The following is an 18,055-nucleotide window of genomic DNA, read 5'->3' as shown; positions in this document are numbered from 1 at the left end:
TCGCAGGCTATTCTTACATAAAATTCTATTGTAAATTTGTAAAAGATGTATGGGATAACTAAAACTGGCAGTAGATAAATCTCAGCTTTATTCAAATTAAAAGTTAATTTAACTATCATTCACTTGTTTTTCGTATTGTGATCTTTTTGTTCTACGACAAAATTAGGTTAAAAACTTTGAACAAAAAACTTAAAAGCATCCGAACATTATAATTGCGATGACCATTAGCAAAAGTCGGAACTCACTGCCGAAGTTTGATCGTGAGAAACTTTTTGTTTTTTTTTCTGTCTTAGTATTTCGTATAAGAAAACATGTCACTCTAGGTGTTAATTTTAAATTTTGTACTATAATTAAATCTTAAGAGAATCTTTTGCGGTCTTTTTGTTGGTCGGATGTCAATTATTTCATCAATATTCGGCGCCGCGTTTGATAAGATCCTATCGATATTTACACTTTGACGTTAAAAAATAAAACTTTTATTTTTTATCTGTGAACCTTGAATCATGTTTTGTATGTAACACAATCATTATTTGAAGTTTAAATCGTGTTGTCTTTATTTAAGAATTTAAACTTTGCATTGACCGATCAATGTGTTGTGTGATTGTCTAGAAAGGTTTAAGTTTCATGGATTTAAAGGAGCTTTACATTAAATCGTTTTTGGATAGAAATAGCCTTAAGTATATGACAATGCAAAAACCTTAACCAAATGCAAGGTTGTTTTTTATACATTTCTTTGTTCTAACTATTGCTATTTCTACTCGATTCTCCAAAGAAAAGTCACATCTTACTAACATTATAATTGCGAATGTTTGGATTGATGAATGGATGGATATTTGTTACAATGTATGTCCAGAATGGCTGCATAGATCTGGCAGAAATTTGACGTAAATATAGAACATAATCTGGAAGAACACATAGGCTACTAATTAAGTATTTTTAATTCCGCACGGACGGAGTCTCGAGCGGTAGCTATTCTACAAATATGAATAATTTATCTTATATATAAAATTCTCGTGTCACAATTTTCGTTCCCATACTCCTCGGAAACGGCTTGACAGATTCTCATGAAATTTTGTGAGCATATAGAGTAGGTCTCAGAATCAGTCAACATCTATTTCTAATCCCGCGCGGACGCAGTCGCGGACGACAGCTAGTTTTGTATATGTTTTGATGTTACAATAAAATGCCGCGTAGGTGCAAGCTCACAGCGTTGCATTGTCATTAGACACGGCTGACGCTAAATTACAAGGCGGCTAATGCATTGCATGCACTCTGACGGAAACAAAAAAAAATCATGCCTGTCGGAATTAAAGACATGCAATAAGGAATTGTGTTTTCTAATTCGTATGATATATTATCGTTTGATATTAAGTAAAATAGAAACCAGAATATTAGTAGAGCTAACCGTAGTAGCTAGGAGCATTTGAATAAGACTAAGGAAGTTTATTTTTAGACTTCGGAAGTATTATCTAGACATTGTTCTATTAAAGTCGGACCTATTTTACGTTTTTGAATATTCCGATGAAAAAAAGGAAAATCTCGTGATAAGTTTTATTCATCAACATAAATGCATTTTTTTGGATTTCATTAAAATTTGCTTTAACTGTGAAAATTAAACGATATAAAAATATGCTCCTTAATATATATTTGATTAGTTTATGAAGAAGAGGGTTTGTATAAAAGTTCTTATATAAAGTAAATAATGAATCATTACATAAGCCGTTGAAATGGCAACAGATATAACAATGCTTTATATACAATGAGGCAGAAGGCAGTAACATTCTAAGCTGGTCTATTGTTGTGAAAACAAAACCGTGCAACTAATTGAAACGCTAGGTTACGTCAGGCAACAGAAGAGAGGCACTATTCTACTCTGACTCTACAAATATAAAACAATCGTTTGGACAGTTCAAAAGCGGCGCGGTAACGCAACTCGTTTGCTTGTGGTCCAAGTCATGGGAATATATCAAAATTAATTTGACACCCTTCTTACACATACGTATACATACACCTAAAATTCTTTTCTTTGATTTCTATCCATCCGGGACTATCCACTTCTAGGAAATATTGCAATAAATAAAACTCTCTCTAAATCAAGAAGTGATAGTAGTTTTACTAAACCCAGTCCTGGCATAGACAAGAATATATGTTTCTTATACATACGAGTATATCGATAAACCGGACGCGAGCTAAATCGCAATCCAAGGTTACCTATAGTCAGCAAGTGTGTAGTTTGTTTTTCCTTAAAATTGTCGCTACTGTTCAAAGTAGGAAAGTAGGAGACATAAATAATAATTATATCTGATTTTTATATGTTTTCTTTCTCTTATGACTTGCGTCAAACGCGTGGCGCACGCCTAGTCATCGCGCGGCGCCTTTCAATCCGCGTCTCAAACATTTGTACCCTCCCCACTCTCGTAAGCCCCCTCTCCGCACTCCCCCACAATGCCGCGGCCACAAAGCGGCTATACGTTTGCCGCCTCGTTATGTAAAATCGACCAAACAATACAACTACGGCTATATCGCTTTCTGTAAAGAATTCAATCGAATCGAATTAACAATGCCTTTCGAAAACAAGATTGACAACCAATTTAATAAGAGCCCTTTACGAGTGTTTGTTGGAACTCATCGCGCCCTTTGATAATGTTATAATACCTTTTATATTTCACTAAACAAGAGATGTGAAGAATGATATGGACATCTTATTCCAAAAAAAACTATTCATAAATTATGTATCATGCTATCAAATATAAACAGCACTATATCTTCCTTACAGACTAGTATAAGTCTAAACACATCTTAATATTCGAATTTCAGGATAGTCTATACAAAGCTTTTGATTACAAGACATGTAGAGTTACACGATTTTAAAAATCATAGGAAGAGAAACATTCCTTTCTTAAAGCACACACAGACAAGCCTATTCCAATTTCTAATAACAATACATTTTCCTTATCTTATTAATATTATAAATGCGAAAATTTAGATGGATAGATAGATAGATGTTTGTTAGAAGGTATCTACAGAACGGTAGAACATGGTTTTGAAGAACACATAGGCTACTAATTAAGTTTTTTTTAATCCCCTACGTACGGAGTCACGGGCGACAGCTAGTTAACTATCACTATTAATAGCATAATCACAATATCATATTTGCGGTCTTCTGTAGTATATAATTTATGAATAGATAGAAATAACACAAGACATTCGTATAGTTTACAGGCTGACGGTTCATCATTTGCCAAATTTGCGAATACGAAATGCAAAGGCGTTTACAAAGTGGCTTTGTTCCCCTATATGCGAGTCTGTTGGTAAATACATCGCCAGAGGGCGTGAGGGAGGTAAACGAATGAACAACCTCCCTTTACACCTGCCTAGAATTCTGCAAGCGGGAAATTCTCGAATGATTTTAAAATCATTTATCTTTGCAATGTCTGTGGACTTGATTCCTTCACTTATGCTTGTTTTATTTGCTTGTATTAATATATTTAAAAATTATTTATTAAAACGCCTTTCTTATGTGGTAAAGAAGAGATAGTTATAAGAAATCTATGGCCTTATTATGACATAATGATGGGATAATTTAAAAAAAATAAAGGATTTAGTTGTCTATGTTTTTCTGTTCTGTATTAAAGTGGATAACGAATGAATTTAGAGGAGTAAATAAAAGTAAAATATTAAGTAAATACTAAGCCTGTTTATCACTCATAGCAAAAATAAATTTCACCAGCAAATATTCCAGAAACATCAAAAATAACACACATTTTCTGAACGCTACGCAAACGGCTACGCCGAAAATGCAAAACAAATCCTTTAATATATTCACCCCTTATAAAACTATTTAACATATAGTCAAAGAATTAAATTCCCTTCCCATTTAGGATACAAATATCGTACGGCATATGTCCATAACAGTTATAATTTACCGAGCATGTATATTGCTATGATTAATTTCCGACAAAATTCCATTGTGATCGTCAAATGAAATTTCGAAATGGTTAGGAAATTAATGTCCTCGACTGTGTGTACAGAATCGGCATACAATATAACAAACATTACCTAAACATCCAGCCCGAGGCACACTCGCGATTAGCATATCGACTCGCCGACACACGACAGACGTCACTGCATGCTACGTGTTGGGAAATTGCCCTTGTTGTACTGCAGCCTTGTTAATTTTCCTTCAGTCCATACTACTCTATTTAACCTACGTACTAAGCTATATGCTGTTTAATATTGTGCATTAAAAGTAAAGGGCAGTTAATCATTTTATGTTTTTACTAATATTATAAATGCTAAAGTTAAAATGGATGCATTGATGTTTGTTGGAAGGTGTCGGCTCAAAGGATCTAGATGTAATTTGACACAGACGTAGAATACAGTCTGGAAGAACACATAGGTTACTTACTATATTTTTTAATTTCGCACAGACGGAGTCATGGGTGACAGCTAGTATTTTACATTGTTTGTACAATGCTGAAATTTGAAACTACTAAAGTGTACTCAAATTACTCGCTACTAAACTTTATAGTCATTTTAAAAACGTAACATAAACATAAACCGCCACAAAAAATGTCGTATAGACTAAAACATGTGGAGTAAAATTGTTTACAAACATTCATTTCCTTCAATTCAAACACCATCAATGCCTTTATTCGCCTATGGTGGTCTCTACATATTATAACTAAAACATATTGTAATTTTGATATATTTTGAAAACTATCTGGTGGTCTGAATAGGTCAAATCTGGTTGGCCTCGGTCCTTAAAATAAGAGAATGTAAAGCAAACAGCGTGTGCGAGAGCAAACAGACAGACAAACAAACATATGATGCCTTGGAAACGAGATGAACCTTGCACTTGAACTACTACGGTGACCACTTTATTGCACCTCGAGAAATTTTTTAAACACAGAACCTTACTATAGACATAAATTTAGATATACCCGGTTTATCTTTCGAAGCACGCCTCCCCCCGTACACCAAAAGAAGTAATTTTAGCTTTTAAATTTTGTTGATTTTTTTTAAAAAGAAACACCGTTATTTTTGTACTAAAAATTACAGATTTATGTGTAACATAGAAAGCCATTAGAACAAAATATAATATTTCGTTCTCTATTTAGGAAAGTCTCACAGTTAAGGTTTTAATATGGTAAGCCTATTCTGCGGTCAAGTGGTTGAAATGCGTCTGAGTTTGATTATTGTTATGGTCAAAACGTAACAGAATAATTTAATAAAACGATACTAAGGCGAACAAAGGCGCTAATTTGTTTACTTTAAGTTTACGAAAATAATTCTGAAATCCCATAACATTTCAACATTTAAGTTTTTATAATTTTCAAATGCTAAAAAAAAAAATCTGTCGCAAAATTATACGACGTTTATGTCCATTTAAACATATTTTTGTTTTCTTGATAAAATTAACTTGACCATAAATTTAGTTATGTAGCAGGCGTTTTATTCCAGTCCAAAGTTATCGTCATAAAAAGGTTTATTATGACATTTGTTTTAATACGTACAAAGTTCTATTTATCCACTTTGTTAAAGCCATTGTTGATATAAATTTTCATAGAAATGATCGTAAATATATAAGTACTAGGCTATTATAATGCGGTTAGAGGCGGCTGTTTGCGTTGTATAAGACTTGTAACCCGAGAGGGCTCCTGCCGTGTTGTCATTGCTCTTCCACGCTCTCCGCGAGGAAACCACGACCTATCGAGCGAAAAGGACATTTATATGTAGAGTTTTAATAAGTTTCGACAGTATTGTATTTTTAGTCTTGTGTCATTTATTTTATATGTAAGTAACAACTCTAATTCTATTTGTACTATCTCTACACGAAAGTAGAGGCGTTACATATGTGAAAATTATTAGGATATACGTTGAGATCGTTAAACAATCTAGAGAGTTTATTATACGTGACTTGATCCATTGCGTAAAAATTGGAATATGTTTTATTGTTATAATATATTATAACAAGTAACACTAACAGAAAATAATCTATTTAATTTTATTGTTAATTTCCATTAAGATACCCTGCCCGGATAAACGTCCGAATCGTTCGTTAGTTAAAGTAACCGCGTACTGAAGATGTTTGGGCGAGTCCACGTATTTATTTACACATGTTGGCCGATGTGTTTCTAATGAGCTCCTCTGTTTCGTCCAATGATAAATAAATGCACTGTTATATCAACTACCAGTCTTTGTGCGTTGTGAGCACAGCCCCGTAATGCCGATTGTGTTGGAATCTTCAAATATTTGGTCAAAACTTTCCTCCATTAATGAGCTACCGATATCGTATGAGTTTTTTGAACTTTGTTTACGTAACGAACGTGTCTTATGGAATCGAGGAGGTAATAACGAATGTTTGCTGTTTGTCGTATTACTATTTGTTGTTAATTGTGACGTTGGTGGATCGATTTACCTGAATTTTTATTGGAATTTGCCTACAATAACATCGCTGGGAAAGCAAACATTAAGCACAACGGAGCAACTGACATGTCCGCGTAACTCAATCGAATAGATCAACAAATATTTGAGTAACATATTGATTTATTATCTCGATTTGTACAATAAGCATAGCCTTAATGAGAAAAAGTATTTTTTATCTATGTTTTGATGAATGATATTTTTTTTAACAGCGAATCACTTTTTTATTGATAAAAACATGTTCGCAGATTTTTTCCAACAAGGTCGTTTAAAAGATTTAAGCACTTTACAGTAGAAACGTAGAAACGTAATGAGTGTAACTTCAAAATACTATTATTCATTTCTAATGGAATTGTGTTTCCATGCTTTTAAGGTAAACTTACTAATATTGTAAATGCGAATGTTTCTATGGATGGATGTATGTTCGAAGGTATCTCCAGAACGGTTGCGTGGATCTTGTTGAAATTTGGTATAAATGTAGAACATAGTCTGGAACAACTCATAGGCTACTACGTTTGTTTTTAATTGCTCGAAGACGGAATCGCAGGCGATAGCTTATATATTAATATTTAATTATTATAGAATCATCGGAAGCATTGGCATAAATTAATAAAATGCATTCACAGTAAATTGAATATAAAAACCCATAATTTATTATCAAATTCATGCTCACAAAATATAACAAACTTCCATCGTCATTTAAACAAATATGTCCTTTCAAAATAATCTAAGTTGGACAGTCGCAGTGAAGTTTACGTCCATTGTCCCCGGGATAAGTCAACACTCGAAGTTCTCCTCCCCTTCCCTCCCCTGCCCCGAACACCTTTGTACCGTCTACATTTCAAAAACTTCACGCCAACATCGAATGTTGTAAGAGATACAACAAAATGCCCATCACACATTGTTTTTTTTTTTGGGGCATTTTTTATCTTTTCTTTTCTTAAAATTGCTATGACGATGATGATGATATGATATAAGAGTCGTATTCGTCTAGTGTCGCGCGACTAATAGTTAAGTGCAAAAGAGGTCTAATATTTTGATAGTTTTGTATCCATCTGCTGCTCTTGAGATTTAATATTTATTATATACTAGCTGACGCATACGACTCCGTCTACGCGGAATAAAAAAAAATTAGTAGCCTATATGTTCTGCCAGGCTATGTTCCACATCTATGATAAATTTCAGCGGTATCCATGTAGCGGTTCTGATGATAACTTTAAACATCCATCCGTCTAAACTTTCGCATTTATAATATTTTATTTTACAAGAATATTAACGAGATAAGATTAAAAGAAACAAAAATCATCCTGTTTATCATATGAAATTAATCAATCCACTCATATAAAGATCAAGTTTGTTTTAAAAAATAACAATAATGTTACATATCGTGGTTATTTTGTAACGGAACGTTTTTTTAATACTCGGTGGCCCGTTCTTGTATCCACACTTATCAAATGCAATCAGTGAGAACGAATGGAAGTGTTATAATACAGTTTATTTGATAACATGTTTTTTTTATGTCTTTGAATTTGTGTCCCATCTAGACGAGTAAATAATATGCATCTTTGGGTTATAAATGTCGTTCTATCTATTTGTCTTTTATGTTTATATACTAACTGTCATCCGAGACTGTGTTGCGCGAAATTGAAAAAAGACCTTTATTAGTAGTCTATTTGTATTTCGAGACTGTTCTACATCTATGCCAAATTTTACCGAGATCCATGCAGCTGGAGATACATTCTAACAAAAATCAATCCATCTAAACATTCGTATTTATAATATTAGTAAGATTTAAGATTTTATTCAAAGATACATTATTTGTATGATTTTCTCATTGGTTAATCCGAAGGAAAAACGCCTGTTATTACTTATTATTAATTTCTATTATTTTTTATTCGTAAATAAACATTTAATTAACATTTGTTGTAGACGGTTACGTAAAAAGTTGCATGATTTTAGTTTAGTTACACGACTTAACGTATTTGCTTTGATCAACAAAAAAGATGTTAAATGTTATTTCAAAAACATGCCGATTACGTATTTAAATATTGTTTAATTGAAGTTAATTTATTGTGTTATTAATTATATATACAATGATGTTAGTAATCAAATTTCAAAATAATTTGTGATTTGTGTTTAGTTGCGAAATCAGGTCATGTTATGACGCATTCATTTTATTTCTTTTGTAAGCAAATTTGTTGTAAAAAGCAATGTTTTCTTTTTTATACTAATACGGTTTGTTTGATTAATGCAACTTATAAAATTATGTATTTTAATTGTTTGTAATTTGAGATACGGTATTGCAGCAAAAATTTACTTCCTGATTGAAATTCTATAATAAATCAGAAAGCCATCAAGTAAGAAGAATGTTATCTAATATATAAAATTATCGTGTCATAATATTAGTTACCATACTGCTCCGAAACGTCTTGACCGATTTTCATGACATTTTATACGCATACTCAGTAGGACTGAGAATCGGTTTCTATCTGTTAATCTCGCGCAGACGGACTCGATGGCGACAGCTAGTTCTTTTATAATATTCGTTGATGTCAAAACAATTTGTCGATTAGGGCTGTCGTCAACCCTAGTCACAATTAAATGTGCATAGACCACTGACTCCGAATGCGAGTCACGCTCGACCGCGCATCGGGCCACATTTGACAAGTAACATTTACTTAAGCCCGCGACGTATGCCATATTGTTCTGTACCCGGTGAAACGTGATTTTGACCCGCGATTTGTGTTGTTAAATGTTTCAATTATTATAGGAAGTATTTTAGTCGAATTAATTTGATTTCAAAGAGTTTTCTTCTTGACTTGATTTGTTTTGTTCTATTGACTTTTATTTCATCATTATCAAGCTTACTATACGTCCCCACCGAGCAGCTCGGAGCCTACCCTAAGTTAAGGGTGATTAGACAATAGTCAACCACGCTGGCCAAGTGCGGGTTGGTTGACTTAACAAATATCTTTGAAATTCTTCTCAGATATGTATATGTGCAGGTTGCATCACGATGTTTTACTTCACCGTAAAAACGTCGGATAAATGTACATATATAAATCGGAAATCGAAAAACACATTGGTACATAGCGGGATTCGAACCCAGGAACAGCAGATTGCAAGTCAAGTGCTTGACCACTGAGCCACCGACGCTCCACTGTTATTTATGTAATACTAATACGATAAATTTTCGAAATCGTCAGCGAATAAATTAAAATAAAAAGTAGTCTAATATTCCCGCATACATCTGCTACTTTCCAATCAAAGTCCCGTCAAAATCGATACAGCTATTTCTGAGAATTCCCGGAACTGTTCATTTGTAGACAGACAGCCGCTTCAATTTTATTAATTATACACAGATAAACTTAACAACTCGTTATCATACATAAGATTCCTAATAACTAAGCATTTGTCTACAATAATCTTGGAATAAAAAACTTTAAGCACTCTAGAAATGCCTAAATTGTTTTTTAAGTCTTTCAGATGTCTCAAGTCTGCGTTTAGATGAACTTGTTACTCATTTATAAATCATATTTAATAAATTAATAACATAAACAAAAGTTGAAAGCAATAATTATATAGCATATATTTATACATGCTCACATCTTTCATTGGAAAAACAAACACATTTGCGTGGTATCGTTTGCCCTATTTCCTCGAACGTTGCTGTGAAGTGCGAATCTATGGGCGGTCTGCCACTTGAATTTGTTTGTTTTGCTGGTGTTTACTGGCGCAGGACTGGCCCCTTTCTTGTCAACGAGTGTTGACCGACTATATTGCGTCAATGTACTTACTAGCCCCGTATTATGTTACTGTTTACCCGTTTTGTGATCGCAGGCGTTACCAACAATGTGTCTGATAATTGTTACTAACAATTATAGTTTTTACCTCTTATTCATTTATTAACCTTATTATTAATGTATTACATTTCATATAAAAAATTATACAAAATATATTATATTAAAAATAGAGCACCACCGGCTGCGGAGTCCCATGACTCAAACAACCAGAGGTCAGGGCTGCAGAGACAGGAACCTTCTCACGATGCGTGCGGTTTCCCTTAATCCAACTGTTTAGCGAGAGCTTCTTGAGATGTTGGTCGAGACTCTTCGCTATCAATCCATTCACCGATATAGTTATTAGTAGCATGCCTTTTGTTGTCTTACTTAAATAGTTGTGACAAGCAAATAAGACGTAAATTATTTTCATAAAACGCAGATTAATAATAACGCAAATAGCATAGTGAAGACCAACTCTATCTTTAGGTGCAGTTTAAAAACGTTATTCACACTATCCAATATTAGCTATCCAATTTATATCTTTCCTTTATTATTTATTATTTTGTCACTCAAAGCTAAGTTTAAATTAATAATCTAAAGATGCATTTAAAAATAAGTTAAAATAACCCTATGCTTATTTTGCGATAAAAAGATCTTATTCGTGAAGTTACTTTCCAATTAGTTATTGAAGTGTAAACATCGTGAGACTTTGTTGTATACTTCAATAGTTCGTTACAAACGTTAAACAAAACGATTGCCGATTCGATGATTTGTTATAAAAATATTGGGCTAACGAACGCACCGCGCGGCGCCCGGGGCGCGAACACCATTCAGAACGCTCCCTGATTTCGCCGCATTAACACCTATTACCAATTCGCCTTTTATACTTGTTCACATCGCAAAATACTACACTTTCCTTTTCAATGTTTATTGTTGCCGTTTGTTTCGGTGCAAACCATTCGACAATGGCTTTTGAAACGCTTAAAAAGCGGTAATTTGCTACGTTCATTGTTGTACTGTCGACATCGGTAATTGGATGCGTTTAGATTGGAGGGCGACGTTTTATCTACGAACTGGAGGAGACCCGGTCAACCTCACACCTCACTGGGCGCCTAATGGACTCTTTTATCCTGTTTTCTTTGTGCGGTAAGCGAACATTTTACTGAAGGAAATGTGACGATAAACACTTGACTTTTAGTTATATTGTCGTACTAATGGCGTTGAAATCACAATCTACAAACATATTTGTGCAATGTAATTAATATACCCAGTCGTTTTTGGTTAACGGAACGCTTTTGGTACAATGTTCGAAAAACTAAATTTTGGTCATGACAATTAAACGAATCTTACTTCTTACTAATAATATAAATGCGAATGTTTGGATGGATGGTTGAATGTTTGTTTGAAGGTATCTCCAGATCAGCTGAATTGAAATTTGGCTTACATATAGAACATAGTCTGGAAGAACACATAGACTAATTATGTTCTTTTAAACTGCGCGGACAGAGTCGCGGGATACAGCTAGTATTAAAATAAATGGTAAAAATTCAAATAACAATATGTTCTTTATTAACAAACGACAATTCTAAATAAACGGAATTGCAAGCGTGTAAATAGCAAGCGTTGGCTCGACTAATCGAATAAGCTCATTTGAAGTGACATGGGGGTCGGGAACGCATGTAAATGTCGTCTAATGGACCCCACAGACCTGTCGACCCCCGACGGTCGCCCTCTGGCCGCCCGTTGCCAAACGCCGCGGCTAACGACTGCGTGTGCACTCCGCATTACAATTGTCTCGAATTAATTCAAATACACATGTAAAGGTGTTTACACACGAATGCTGTAATGACTCTACTGTACTGACTCTACGGTTCAATAATCATTTATATTTGTAGTGAAAATGAAGTGTGTAAATATTTTAGGACGGCTTTGGAATTTTTCAGAACATATGGACAACCAAATCGTTCGATCTTTTCATTATTATATTTCTTACTTTCGTTGTCAATAATTTTATTTACAAAAATTAACTCAACAGTCATCATACTTCCCTTACAGCTCTCTATACTTCCCCAATAGGGGCTCGGAGCCTACCCTAAGTTAGGGGTGACTAGGCCATAGTCAACCACACTGACCCAGTGCGGGTTGGTTTACTTCATAAATATCTTTGAATTTCTTCTTAGATACGTAAGGGTTGCATCACGATTTTTTCCGTAAGAACGTCGGATGAATGTACATATGTAAATTGCAAAAACACATTGGTACATGGCAGGATTCGAACCCAGGACCAGCAGATTACAGTCAAGTGCTTTAAACAATAGCCGACGCTCACTTGATCCATCAACGCTCTTTTAACTAATCCTCAAAATTAACTAATTAGACAACAGAATGCAATCAAATTGTAATCAATTTCAAATGATCAATTTTAAAGAAATGATTCTATTCCTCATAATGTTGAAAAAAAAAGTGACTGACAAACTCTCATACAAAACTTTGTAACAATGATAATATCTATAGATAATCCCGGATTAAACTTGCTCTGTTTTTGTAGCAATATTGAAATACCCAGGAAGTTGACGCATTGGTCCCTTCCTAACACTGCGAACCAACCTGTTACCAATCGGCAGATTACCACTAATGCTTTTGTTGTACGTAACCCCTGATAAGAAATCAGATAGTAACCAAGTAACACGTGTAACTTGGTTATGTTCAAGGATGTGAGTAACTTGACAGCTTAGTTTAATTCCTTGATAACTTAATCTGCTGTAATAACATTGATAACTAGGCCATAGTAAACCACGCTGGCCCAGTGCCGGTTGGTTGCCTTCGATCATCTTTGAATCTCTTCTCAGATATGTGCAGGTTGCATCACGATGTTTTCCTTCACCGTAACAACGTCGGATAAATGTACATATGTAAATCGGAAAAACCGAAAATCACATTGGTACACGGCGGGATACAAACCCAAGACCTGCAGATTGCATTGAGTGCTTAACACCTGGGTTACTGACGCTCTCAAACTGATATGTGAATCTGAACCAAGCATATTTTGTGTACATTATGTAATCAACAATACAACGTGAGATTTTTCTTTAGCAGGTGCTAGAAGATTTACAGATTTCAATATCTTATCTTTGAGGGTAACAATGCTTTTGTATTTTATGTAACCGGAAATGTTTACAATTTCAGTACCAACCTATGACATCATTCTTGGCCAGAGATAAGGATATACTAAAGAAATATTTAGCTCTTTTTTGTTAAGACGCTGAAGAAGTAAATAACCTTGGACCTGCTGTAAGATACCTATCAGTCCTCATATCTGAATTCACATAAATTCATATCTCTATATTTATATACTAGCTGTTACCCGCAATAACGTTCGCGCGGAATTATATTAAACTTAATAAGCGTAAGATTCTTTCAGACTATGTTCTACATCTGTATGAAATTTCATCAAGATCCGTTGAGCCGTTCCAGAGATACCTTCAGTCAAACATGTATCCATCCATCCATCTAAAAATTCCAATTTATAATTTTATAATAGTAAGATATTAAACTGACTTATTCGTTTAAACCGACGTTTGTTTTGTTTCAATTGTCGAATGTCAATTGTTTGTAGACATAATGAAACGATTTAAAAAATGAACACTATATAGATTAAAATTTGATTAATTTGTTGCATATTTTGTTAAACAAATGAAGTAAATTTTCTTCATACCGAAATCTATATATATAAAAGAAAGTCATGTTAGTTACACTATTTATAACTCAAGAACGGCTTTACTAATATGGCTGAAAATTGGTAATAAGGTAGCTTAGAGCAAGCAGACGGACATGGGACACTATTTATTCATTTCTTTTTATTTTTTTCGAATTTACGCCTTGAAGAGCTCCTTTTTATTTAACTTACTAATATTATAAATGCGAATGTTTAGATGGATGTGATGTGGATGGATGGATGGGTGGGCTACACTAATTAAGTTTATTTTATATCCACGCGGACGGAGTCGCGAGCGACAGCTAGTGATTAATAAAGAGACAGAGAGTTAAGACAAAACCACAAATTATAACGAATTCTATAAAGTGGTATACCAAAAAACGGTGTAAGTACTTCAATTATAATTATACTTAGCTATCCATTCATTTGTTCTCTTCTTCTATATAAATGTAGAAGAAGCGAGAGAGATGTATCAGGACAACGGACAGAGGTCCAAGATCTCTGAATAGGGGCGTGAGTTATGTTGTACATACAAATATACATAAAATAAAATAAATGTTATTTCTTAGCCAATTTATACCTACATACATATGTCTTGAAGTTATTAACATTTCTTAAAAATACTTACCTCACGTGTAATCCTAAAAAGAATGTTTATAAATAACATAATTCCATTTCTAAGTACAACATTAACTAACCACAATGTTAATTACTTAAGTACAATAGCAAGTTGCGTGGGAAACTAAAATATACATTGTTAATATTATTATTGTTTTTAATCTAAACAAAGTTAAGTAGATTATCTTTTTAAAAGCTAAAGATAAGTATTGAAAAGGTAAAAGTTCATTCTTTAGTCGTTAATACTTTTTTGTTATCCGTAGGTTATAAGTTCTAGAAATTTTGTTGTTTAAACGGAAATAATTTTAAATCCACATCCTTGGTTCAGGTTAGTAAAGTTCGAAGTTAAAGTTTGAATATTGATAAGAGAATGTTTAAAGTTGTACCAATTATAAATAGGTATATACCAATTATACCAGTTAATTTTTTTTATTGTTACCTTGTTAATGATTATAAAGAAATTAAATTTTAATAATTAAATTCCTTGTATTATGTCAAAAAAGGGTCTTGATAGAGATTCCGTTTTCTTTCTTTCGTGGTACGGTACCCTAAAAAAGGTAATATTCTCGTACTACCGTTCAATTTTATTCCAATACATCTTGTATGTATTGACACAATATATTAGCATATTATATAATATTTTTACATATCTCTGCATATAATTAAGCTAATTAAACATGATAAATGTTTAACTCATTTAATTAATATTCTTTTCATTGTATTTATTAATGCGCTGAATTTAAAACTTATAATTTTTTTCTTTCCACTAAGAATCAATCAGTAATTTCTTAATACTCGGAATTATATAATTTCTCTAAAATTAAACTGTGTTATTTTATCAGGATATTAATAATAAAAGATTTCTTTGATTTGTTATATTTTCTATTTATTGGGAGATTTAATAGAGTTGTTGTATTATAATATTTAATTCAATGCTCCTCTAGTAAATAAACAACATACGGTTAAGTATTATAACAACGATAAGTAGACACCTTTCACGATATATACAAGTAGCACTAGGAATATATCTACAGTCACTTGGTCGTTCTCAGACTTCCTTGCTTAATAAGTCCAATTAAGTAGACATCGATCACCAGCTTAAGTACACTCATAGAAATGTATAAAGTACATACATACATCAATTTAAATAGTCATTGCAAGGAGGGAAACTTTCACAAGAACACAGGGTGTTTAATATTATATTTCACTTGCAAAAGACTTCAACGCGCGCTGATTGAAAAATACTACACGTAGATAGGACTAAACGGCGGGTTAACACTAATCAGTGTCACCGGGGAGATAATACTGAATATTCACATAATATACAACGCTGTCACGTAATTTCACCATCACAGTTTAAGTATCAGGCGGCCTGTGCTGGTCTACGGGGCTTATCGAGCTCTGTGGCATTGGAACCGCCTGTGTATGGGGTGCGGCGTGCCGGCGTAACTGCTGCAGCAGTGCGGGGTCCAGGGCTGGCCACCAGGCGCCCAGCAGAGGGTAATGCGCGGCCGGCGCAAGCGGCGCCCGGGACTCCTCTTCCACTCTCTCTTCCTGGTCGCTCGCCACAACGTCGATGTCTTCCTCCACTTCCTCCTCGCCGCTGCTGTCCCGCCTACGCTTCTCCGGAGCCTCGTCCGGCGCAAGAAGCGAGGCGACGTCGAACTGCCGCTTCCGAGCCACTCCACCCCCAGGCAGCCGCCCACCACCCCAGAACGGAAGAGGCAGAGTCGTCGGCGGCGGCGACTGCGGTGGCGGCGACGGTGAGTCTTCGCCGTCATCATCGACCGCCAGTCCCATGTGTTTTCTTACTTTTCTCTGCGCTTTACGTCGCCGGAAGTCACCTTTTCGAAAGTCTTCAATATTCGCTGGGTGAATCGCCCAGTAATGTCCTTTTCCGTTTGCTGATCTTCCTGCTTTCACGAAGCAATCGTTTAAGGATAAGTTGTGCCTGATAGAGTTTCGCCAGCCAGGCCCTCTCGAGCGGAAGTAGGGGTAGTTGTCCAGGATGTGCTGATAGATGTCAGAGAGAACGAGCTTGCGTTCCGGAGAGCTAAGTATGGCCATAGCGATGAGGCCGATGTAGCTATGCTGGGGCTTTGGCTCTTCAGGCTGTAGCGCGCGCTGCTGCAGCAGGGACATGGAAAGCGCGAGGCGCGGTGCGTAGGGCGCGTAGCACGGCGCCGGAGGGTACAGCCGCAGCCGCTCCACCACGGCGTAGTTGTACAGCTGCAGTCGATAGTGGTCGAGGGCGGCGGCGGTCACATTGGGCGCGTCTTTAGGGGGCCAGGGCCCGCCGTCAGCACCGCTGCACATGTTGCCGGGCGGAGGTCGCGACACACAGTGCGGTGCTGAGGGCGCTGCGGGAGCGGCGGGCGCGGCGAGCGCTGGCGGGGGTCAGCCGCCTGCGACCAATCCCGACGCGCGTTCCGCGTGTACGTGTTTTTGTTTAGCGACGCCCCACCGCGCTGCCGCTTGCGAGCCGCCCTGCCTTGAGGCGCGAGTACCGATAGCACATATTGTTGAATTGAATTGTTTAATTTAATTGTACTTGCTGAGTTTTTATGCAACAATAGTCAGTCAACAATATATAGTTTTTAATTCAGCAATGCCTTCGAGCTGTGAAAAATTTGTTGCTTTGATGAAACTGCAAACCTTTAAAACAATATTAAGTAAAACTGAACATTGAACGCAAATACTATCAAAACATTTTAAATATTATATGTACATTTTAGTAATAAAGGTGAGAAAATAAGCGTAACCTAACTATTGAGACAAATATATTTAACGTGAATTGCACCTCGTTAAGAATTGTCAGGATTCCGTTAACTAGCTAACACGTTAGTATAATTTAAGAAAAAGAAAAACTAACAAGATTTTGGATTTAACATTTAAGATTTTTTTGCAGTCCATACAAAGCAAAACCGTTACAAATGACAACTTCGTAGCGAGTACTTCCCTGTTATTTTGGAGATATCACAACAAGCAATAACACATTACTTCTCAGAAGGCCAGAGAGGGACGCAGAGATAAAAATACCCCAGTCGGTTACGTGAACGATAAGGACGAACGAACGTGCAACAGTTTCATTTGCCACGACATTCACTGATGGTAATATTTTCTCACAAAACACTCTCAAATAGAATTGAACTTTAACACAATGTAGTAAAGTCGATATTTTCTATTTATAATTTTTCTTTTAAAGCATTGTTGGTATACTGAATGGGGAATGAAAATAAAGAGGTTTGTGTGTAAGTGCGACAAGGCAGGCACGAGATATCGACGCTGGGAGCTCCACAATGCAGTAGACGCCCATTTAAATGCGCCATTTTGTTGACTGTCTCCAATTCCCGCTTAGCTTTGTAGCCGATACGGGGTGAAGCGCCCGAAACGAATTATAGATTGTATATTTATTTCTTCGTAGCCACGTAGATAGTCTACGCTTTGCGTAGCTCACGTTCGAGCATCCTTTGTTTTACTAAAGAACAATTATGCAATATACATTTGGATGTTT

General features: G+C 35.4%; 1 protein-coding gene across 1 annotated transcript; it reads right to left on the bottom strand.

Annotated features, from left to right (window-relative positions):
• Nucleotides 1-15,443: 15,443 nt before the first annotated feature.
• LOC106119372 (forkhead box protein L1-like) lies at nt 15,444-16,871 on the bottom strand. Its single transcript, XM_013314301.1, has one exon. It carries the CDS (start codon nt 16,855-16,857, stop codon nt 15,898-15,900), a length of 960 nt encoding a protein of 319 aa, XP_013169755.1. The 5' UTR covers nt 16,858-16,871; the 3' UTR covers nt 15,444-15,897.
• Between the last annotated feature and the right edge of the window lie 1,184 nt (nt 16,872-18,055).

This window comes from Papilio xuthus, unplaced genomic scaffold (genome assembly GCF_000836235.2).
Source record: "Papilio xuthus unplaced genomic scaffold, Pxut_1.1 DF827461.1, whole genome shotgun sequence".
NCBI lineage: Eukaryota > Metazoa > Arthropoda > Insecta > Lepidoptera > Papilionidae > Papilio > Papilio xuthus.
The sequence above is the reverse complement of the archived record's forward strand: the minus strand, read 5'-3'. Positions and strand labels throughout refer to the sequence as shown.